Genomic DNA, 9417 nt, shown 5'->3' with positions numbered 1-9417 from the left:
AAGGAAAGGAAAGGCCGAGCTAGTGACACACTTTATTATTCCATAATAATAATAATATCACCATCCGTACAGATTGCCACACTGAGGTTGCAGCCCTCCTCTGCACACTGAACGGAGCGGACCGTGGTTGCTGGCATCTGCTCTGCTTGTCTGTCTTGCCCATGGGCATCTGTGGTCCTGCATGCTTATTTGAGAAGAAGGCCCGCTGAATACCGTGAGACTTGCTTCTGAGTAAGCTTGCATAGGATCAGGCGTCAACGTTAAGCTACGCACCCACCCAGCCTAATCCTCAAAACAATGAAACCAGAAGGCTAGCACTTGCAAGCCAACTATTCTGGCTTCAGAAGTAGTGGACCTGGCCTTCTGGAGTTCATCTTACTGCTATAAATTAGTTGTCTCAAATTACTTAATTTGCTTGCATATTGGCAGTTAGCATTGTATTTAAATTATTAATCATTTCTATACCACTTTAATCATTTCTATACCACTTTAAATTTTTAAGAAAAAATATCAAAGCGGTTTACAACCTATCTTGAAGCATCAAATAAAACAGTTTAGAATAAAACATGACTGAAGAAAGTCAAACATAATGTGTACATTCAAAGCAACATAATTAACACGAAACTAAAATATTACCTTAAAGATTTCAAAATGAAACGTTACAAAGGAGGTCGACTACAGTATGCACATTTAATGCAGCAAAGTTAGCAAAACAAAACAATTATCTTAAACATTTCAAAAGAAAACATTACCAAGGGAAGTAAAATATAAAATTGTTGCTTATTAAGCCATATCTAGTCCAGTTTCACCCTTGAGCAGGACTAGTGGTGCAATCCCATGCCGCCTTGTATGAGAGGAAGTCCCGGTGAACCCAGAGGTGCTGGCTTCTAAATAAGCATCCACTGAATCAGGCTGCAAATCTCTCTATCTGGCCAGAGACATCTGCATGTGGACAGTTGATGCAGTTGTTCTGCATTGTGATGCTCATCCAGGTGTCTGGGGAATGCAAATGCAATGCTCACCTCCCTCCATATCTATCTATCTATCTATCTATCTATCTATCTATCTATATCTATCTATCTATTTATTTAATTAAACTAGTTGCACAACACACAAGCAGCTAAATCTGGGCTGAAAGCAATGCTCTGGCTTGTAAAATATGCTGTGTGCCTTTAGGACAGGGGTGGAGTACCTTTGGCCCTCCAGATGTTGCTGAACTGCATCTCCTATCTGTTGGAGAGAGAGGTTTGGAATAGAGATTGTTTACTCTCTCACAACAGTTAGCCCAATGGTGATGGCTTCAATCACATTAAAACTTGGTTAGATTTACACCTGCCCTCATCCACTTTTAAACAAACATTTCCCATGAAAATACTTAGGCTAGAATAAATCAGAGACATTTAGCTTTGCAAATAAGTGAAGATTTTGTTACGGTTAAATTGGCCACTGTTTCTTTAATGCTAAAAGAACTAAGTCAGCATGAGTCAGTGGCCTACAATGACTCATGCAACCTTTCACCTAATTGTACCTGTATATAGAGAGTGGTCAATGTTAGTGTTTGGTGTGGGTTGGTTGGAGAATGCTGGTAGTGTTGATGTGTGTACAGTTGGTCATTTTGCAGATAAATAGTTTTAAGAATAAAAGCAGAAAATACTCTGCAAGGACACTCTTCTTGTGGACTCTTTTATGCCGACAAGGGTCTGAGGACCAGGCTGAGGAGACAAAGGAAGTCAGGACCTTTGCTTTTTTCAAACACTGATAGATTTTACTCAGCTTTGGAGTTTCAGGAGTTACGGCGAACAAGTCTTCATCTGTTGCCAGTAAAAGAAAAGGGTTCCAAATGACATAAAGAAAATAACTTGGTTTCATTGCAAAAATGGTGGGTTAGCAAAGATGCAGGCTGTAAAAAAAATCTTATTTTTGCCTTCACCCCTGGAGGTGCACACCATTGTCTCTCAAGACAGATAGATGCCAACAATAGTTCACTTGGTTTCTCTTTTTCTGGGAGCCATTCCATATGGCTCCTTGTTCTTTGAAGGAAGCAGGAGAGAGAAAAGGGGGAGCAAAGGCTGCTGGGAGCCTACTAATCCACAAGAGCCAACTCACACACAGCCCCAGTTGATGGGCATTGCCATTCAAATGGTGGGCATTTGCCGTGTCTTGTGATCGATTCTATGGGGTGGGGCTCAGCTGCCCCCACCCATATTTTGTTCACATTGCCACCTCTGAACCACACCCACTGGGAATCTGGGCTTTGGGCTCAAGTTAATGCATTTCATGCATGCAAGTGTGAGTCACTTACTGCATTACAGCACCATCATCCCAAGCCAGCATAGTAAAGGTTGATAGGATTTGTTTCTCCAGCCACATCTGGGGGACCAAAGGTCCCCACCCCCCGTTTTTAGGAGTTGCTCTGTAGCCAAAAAATCAGTCTGATGAGGGTTTTTTAAAAGGCTATCCAACTCCATCCAAGGCTTTTGGCATGATCCCACTTTGGGCAAAGCTGACTCCAAGTTTAAGGGTTCTTAGCATACTGTTCTCTGGTGAGACCGCCCACTCCTACCGCCATGGAACCCTTAGTTGATAGACTGGCAGCACCACTCCTCCAAATGGTGCCAGGCATAGGGTTACCAGACATCCCCGTTTCCTGGGGACAGTCCCTGGATTTACGAATAAGTCCCTGGACAAATTCCATCCCTGGAATGTCCCCGGATTTCATCTAATGTCCCCGGGAAACACAGCAGCGGCAGTCTCAGCAGTCCAGAGCAGTTGGCTCTTGCTGGCTTCAGGAGCTGCTCGGAAGTCCCCATATGATGGTGGTGCAGGCGCTCTAAGATGTAGCTTGTGGGCTGCCTCCACCTTCCCTGACCCCAGCAACTAAGCTGTGAAGGGAGGCTTAATGCTGTCTCTTGGAGCAGCCTCAAAACTCCTACTTGCGTGCAAGCAGGAACGGGCAGGGGTCTCTCAGCTCTGAAGGGAGGCTTCACGCTGCCTATCAGAGCTTGCATGCAAGCAGGAGTGGGCAGGGATCTCTCAGTTAGGCAACTGGGAAGCCTCCCTTCCCAGCTGAGGGATCCCCGCCCTCTCCTGCTTGCATGCAAGTAGGAATGGGATTGGGGCTGCTCCGATGGGAAGGGAGGCATTGTGCTGCCTGAGAGATCCCTGCCCCCTCCTCTTGCACACAAGTAGGAGTTGGGATGGGACTGCTCCGAAAGGCAGTATAAACCCTGCCGTCGCCTGCTTGCACGCAAGTAGGAATAGGATTGGGGGCCACTCTTGGCACTCCTTCTCCTTCCATGCCTGACCCACCGCACAGCATTTCCCCACCACCACCAAAGAACCAACAACTCAGGGGCTACCCAGGCTCATGAAGAAAGGAGATAGAAGCCTCAGAGGAAGGGGAAACATGACGGTTGAGGTCAAGGCAGCTGCCGCCCCTCTGCCACTGCCATCACTGCAGCATCAACATCCCAAACGTGTAGTATTTATTTATTTATTTATTTATTTATTTATTTATTTAAGGTGTCCCCAGATTCATTGAAAAAAATCTGGTAACCTTAGCCAGGCAGCCACCATTTTAATTTCCCACAATGCCCCCAAAGCAGCTCTACATTGGAAAAAATTTAAATGGTGACTTCCTGGCACCAGCACAGAGCTGTATGGGACAATGTAAAGGGTGGGGGGGTCTGATAAATGTTTGGCGTGGACCTGTCCGGACTCTGGGGTCTGCTTGAAGATGCCATGTGGTGATGTCATGCCTGACACATAGTAAACGTGGAAATCTAGAACGACTCAACTGGTCCGCAAAACTGTAGAAGCAAGAGCTTTACAATAACGTCAACTTTGCATAAAAGGTAAAGGTACCCCTGCCCGTACGGGCCAGTCTTGACAGACTCTAGGGTTGTGCGCCCATCTCACTCAAGAGGCCGGGGGCCAGCGCTGTCCGGAGACACTTCCGGGTCACGTGGCCAGCGTGACATCGCTGCTCTGGCGAGCCAGAGCCGCACACGGAAACGCCTTTTACCTTCCCGCTAGTAAGCGGTCCCTATTTATCTACTTGCACCCGGGAGTGCTTTCGAACTGCTAGGTTGGCAGGCGCTGGGGCCGAACAACGGGAGCGCACCCCGCCGCGGGGATTCGAACCGCTGACCTTTCGATTGGCAAGCCCTAGGCGCTGAGGCTTTAACCCACAGCGCCACTTTGCATATTGGGGGACTAATATCAATGAAACATTCCTCAATCCTTTTAAGAGGCACATTTGTGGGCAGAAGCGAAAATGTTCACTGTGAAATATGTGGGATGAGCCATTACATATACTGTATCTGGTTTCAAACACCTCATATACCAAAATATACCTTTTGCAACTCTTGCTTAATTTACCAAAAGAAGGAGTTAACTGTCCAATTAAAAAGCTAAAGAGTGATGGAGCACATGAACCTTTAGCTGAGGTGATGGAGGGCTGTAGAAATGTGGTATAATAGTAGAGCATTGCAACTAAGAAAGATCCCTGCAGTACCCACAGATGGGCTGGAAGGAGACAGGATAGTATGGGCCAAGCAGTGGCAACAGTCCTAAGAACACAAAAAGAGTTTTGTGAAATTTGAGCACCTTATTTCCAACAGTGGCCAGAGATGCCTCTGAAGCCCACAAGTGTCATGAGCCAGGAGTCGGCTTCACCTGTTGAACAGCAGCCTGAAGGAGGAGAAGTGCAGCCTTCAAAGACACGGAGGAGATGGCACTGATGAAAACCAGCTGCCTTTAGTTGCCTTAAGCTGGGCTTCCAGCAGCAGCCAGATGCTTGTAACAACACTTGTAGTTCCTGGCCCTACGTTGCTGCTTCCTGCTTGTCTTGACCCTTGACCCCATGCATGGCAACCCGATCCTATGGATCTCACTTTGGATGATGACTCTGCCTCTAGGCAAGTACACCTCAAAAGACTCTTCTGGTTGGCTGGCCTCCCACGCCACTGAGCTCTGCACGTTGTTGCTCAGCAACAAAACTACAACAGTAAGCAGGGTATGAAGGTAACAACCGTCCCCTGATGTTTCTCACCTGGCAGCTGGTGTCCAGAAGTACACTGCCTCTGAGGACGGATGTCCCATTTGTCTATCACATCATGGCAAATTGACATTGTTTATCACATCATGGCAAATTGACATTGACAGACCTATCCAACCACTTAGAATCATAGAATCATAGAGTTGGAATAGACCAAAAGGGCCATCGAGTCCAACCCCCTGCCAAGCAGGAAACACCACCAGAGCACTCCTGACATATGGTTGTCAAGCCTCTGCTTAAAGACCTCCAAAGAAGGAGACTCCACCACACTCCTTGTCAGCAAATTCCACTGTCAAACAGCTCTTACTGTCAGGAAGTTCTTCCTAATGTTTAGGTAGAATCTTCTTTCTTGTAGTTTGGATCCATTGCTCCGTGTCCGCTTCTCTGGAGCAGCAGAAAACAACCTTTCTCCCTCCTCTATGTGACATCCTTTTATATATTTGAACATGCCTATCATATCACCCCTTAACCTCCTCTTCTCCAGGCTAAACATGCCCAGCTCCCTTAGCCTTTCCTCATAAGGCATTGTTTCCAGGCCTTTGACCATTTTGGTTGCCCTCCTCTGGACACGTTCCAGTTTGTCAGTGTCCTTCTTGAACTGTGGTGCCCAGAACTGGACACAGTACTCCAGGTGAGGTCTGACCAGAGCAGAATACAGTGGCACTATTACTTCCCTTGATCTAGATGCTATACTCCTATTGATGCAGCCCAGAATTGCATTGGCTTTTTTAGCTGCCACGTCACACTGTTGGCTCATGTCAAGTTTGTGGTCAACCAAGACTCCTAGATCCTTTTCACATGTACTGCTCTCAAGCCAGGTGTCACCCATCTTGTATTTGTGCCTCTCATTTTTTTTGCCCAAGTGCAATACTTTACATTTCTCCCTGTTAAAATTCATCTTGTTTGTTTTGGCCCAGTTCTCTAATCTGTCAAGGCCGTTATGAAGTGTGATCCTGTCCTCTGGGGTGTTAGCCACCCCTCCCAGTTTGGTGTCATCTGCAAATTTGATCAAGATGCCCTTGAGTCCATCATCCAAGTCGTTGATAAAGATGTTGAATAAGACCGGGCCCAAGACAGAACCCTGTGGCACCCCACTAGTCACTCTTCTCCAGGATGAAGAGGAACCATTGATGAGCACCCTTTGGGTCCGGTCAGTCAGCCAGTTACAAATTCACTGAGTGGTAGCATAGTCAAGACCGCATTTTACCAGCTTCTTTACAAGAATATCATGGGGCACCTTGTCAAATGCCTTGCTGAAATCAAGGTAGGCTACATCCACTGCATTCCCTTCATCTACCAGGCTTGTAATTCTGTCGAAAAACAAGATCAGGTTAGTCTGACATGACTTATTTTTCAGAAATCCATGCTGACCATTGGTGATCACAGCATTCCTTTCTAGGTGCTCACAGACTGTTTGCTTAATGATCTGCTCCAGAATCTTCCCTGGTTTTGATGTCAGACTGACTGGGCGGTAATTATTTGGGTCCTCTCTTTTCCCCTTTTTGAAACTAGTTGCCAGTTCTTTTAATACTCTTGGGTGCAGTTCATCTGGCCCTGGAGACTTGAATACATCTAAACTAGCCAAGTATTCTTGTACTATCTCCTTAGTTATTCTGGGCTGTGTTTCCTCTGCTGAATCATTTGCTCCAAATTCTTCAGGTCGGGCATTGTTTTCCCGACCTGAAGAATTTGGCATTGAGGAGAAGAATTTGGCAATGCAAAGAAGGCATTGAGGAGTTCAGCCCTTTCTGTGTCCCCTGTTTGCATTTCACCATCTTCTCCTCTGAGTGACCCCACTGTTTCTTTGTTCTTCCTTTTGCTACGGACATACCCATAAAAGCCTTTTTTGTTGCTTTTAACCCCTCTAGCAAGCCTGAGTTCATTCTGTGCTTTAGCTTTTCTGACTTTGTGTCTACACGTGCTGGCTATTTGTTTGAATTCCTCTTTGGTGGTTTCCCCCCTTTTCCATTTTTTGTACACCTCCTTTTTTAATCTTAACTCAGTTAAAAGTTCTTTAGATAGCCACCCTGGCTTCTTTAGGCACCTTCCATGTTTCCGTCTCATTGGTATTGCCTGAGGTTGTGCTTTTACTATCTCCCTCTTAACAAACTCCCTAAGTTCTATGAAGTCGGCTTTCTTAAAGTCAAGAAATTGAGTCCTAGTATGCTTGGCTGCTCCTTTCCGCTGTATAGTAAACTTCAGAAGAGCATGATCACTCGCGCCTAATGATCCTTCCACTTCTACCCCACTAACCAGGTCATCAACATTGGTTAGGACCAGATCTAAAATGGCTGTTCCTCTTGTTGCAGAGGCTGTTGGAAATGGCTGTTCCTTGAAGTTGTCTGCAAGGCCAGTGAGGAATCTGTTTGACCTTATGCTCTTGGCTGAGTTTGACATCCAACAAATATCCGGGTAATTGAATTCCCCCATTACTACTATCTCCCTTCCTTTTGCATGCTTGGCCATCTGTTCCAGGAAGGCATCATCTATGTCCTCCGTTTGGCTTGGGGATCTATAGTAAACTCCCACAATGAGGTCACTGTTATTCTTCTCTCCCTTAATTTTGACCCAAATGCTCTCACTTTGGCTTTGAGGTTCTAAATCTTGGATCTCTTCACAGGTATACACATCCCTGACATACAACGCCACTCCTCCTCCTTTCTTGTCTGCTCTGTTTCTCTGAAATAGATTGTATCCCTCCATTATTACATTCCAATCGTGGGACTTATCCCACCAGGTTTCAGTGAGGCCTATTATGTCATATTTAGTTTGCTGTACCAAGAGCTCAAGCTCATCTTGTTTATTTCCCATGCTTTGTGCATTAGTGTGCAGACACTGAAGTCCATTAATCATTCCCCCGTATCTCTTATTTAAGGGTTTTTTCCTCCCACCACTAGGTCTGTGTGCTGTTTGCTCCATTTGGTCTATGACATTTGGATGATCATCTTCATCAATTGATAGACTCCTACCTTCAGGAGCACTGTCTCCCTCCCCCACATTAGTCAGTTTAAAGCCCTCCTGATGAGGTTTCTGAGATTTTTGGCGAAAACATTCCTCCCAACTGTTGTGAGGTGCAGCCCATCGCTTGCCAGAAGTCCATCTTCAAGAAACTGTGGTCCGTGAGCTAAGAATCCATACCGTTCCTGTTTACACCATTTGCGAAGCCAGCTGTTCACTTCCACTATTTTCCCCTCTCTCCCTGGGCCACGTCATTCAACTGGGAGGACAGATGAGATGACAATTTGTGCATTTAATTGCTTCAATTTCCTGCCCAGGGCCTCATAGTCTTGATCTTCTGGAGGCTATTGCTTGCAGTGTCATTGGTTCCCACATGAACCAGGAGGAAGGGGTATTTGTCAGTGGGTTTTATGATTCCTTGCAGTCGTTCAGTTACATCTTGGATCTTAGCCCCGGGGAGACAGCACACCTCCCGAGACATCTTGTCAGGCCCACAGATCACTGCTTCTGTTCCCCTCAGTAGGGAATCCCCTATCACCACTACACGCCTCCTCTTAGGTTTGGTCGCGGTTCTTCCGTGAGCTGTCCGTTCCAAGGTCGCCTGCACATTCCCTGAGGACTGACTTTGCTGCTCGTCTTCATATACCTGATCGACTGTAATGAGGGAGAGATCCTCAAATGGAGTCTGTTCTTCGTCTTCCATGCTACGGGAGAGGACTTCAAAGCGATTGTGTATTTCTAAACAATCAGAGCGAACCCTGGCCCTCCTACTTCTTTGAGTCACGTTTCTCCATATATCTGGCACCTGTGTTGGTGAACTAGCCTCCTTCTCAGGGGTGTCCCCTGTCTCCTCCTGGGTGGAGACGGTGTTCTCTGTTGCTTCCAAGAAGAGCTCCAGCTCTCTAATTCTTTGGAGCGTAGCTACACATTCCTCCAGTTGCTGGACTTTGTCTTCTAAGAGGGCAATCAACATACAATTGCTGCAGGTAAAGCTGCCTGCAACCTTTGGCAAGATGGCAAACATTGCGCAGGAACCGCAGGCGACTGCAGCTGTTCCCTCACCCTCCATCTTGAGAACGTGTCGTTGGGGGTGGCTACAGTGGTCCTCCATCTTAAAAAGCGTGAAGACAGGACAAATAACTCCCCCCCCCAAAAAAAGCCAAGGCCTCCCCCAACAAACGTTTGAGACTAGCTCCCCTAAATCTAAAAGATGGATCAAACTGCACGTGCCACTGCCCTGCAAGCTCTGATAAGCTCCTCCCACAGCTAATCACCTGACTCAACAGAAATCACCTTACTTCATCTAAGTCAGTGATCATTGCTACGTTATGTGCCGGGACATTCCATTCAGGCATTGCTTGAATAAGGATTTTCTTTTCTGTATCCTACAGCTACTGCCA

General features: G+C 46.3%; 1 protein-coding gene across 1 annotated transcript in view; it reads right to left on the bottom strand.

Moving 5' to 3' along the window:
* Positions 1-6714: 6714 nt before the first annotated feature.
* The window catches only part of LOC310682056 (uncharacterized protein), a gene marked incomplete at its 3' end in the record, with an annotated part of 194826 nt that continues 192123 nt past the window's right edge, over positions 6715-9417 (bottom strand). Inside the window, exons 2-3 of the mRNA XM_083450301.1 lie at positions 6774-7831; positions 6715-6739 (exon numbers count right to left, since the gene is read on the bottom strand). Of these exons, the coding sequence (XP_083306427.1) occupies positions 6715-6739; positions 6774-7762 (1014 nt within the window). The 5' untranslated portion in view covers positions 7763-7831. The remainder of the gene's footprint in view (positions 6740-6773; positions 7832-9417) is intronic.

This window comes from Podarcis tiliguerta, assembly GCF_965153285.1.
Source record: "Podarcis tiliguerta genome assembly, chromosome: 7".
In the NCBI taxonomy this organism is placed as follows: Eukaryota; Metazoa; Chordata; class Lepidosauria; order Squamata; family Lacertidae; genus Podarcis; species Podarcis tiliguerta.
Note: the sequence above shows the minus strand (reverse complement) of the source record. Positions and strands in the feature narration are given on the sequence as shown.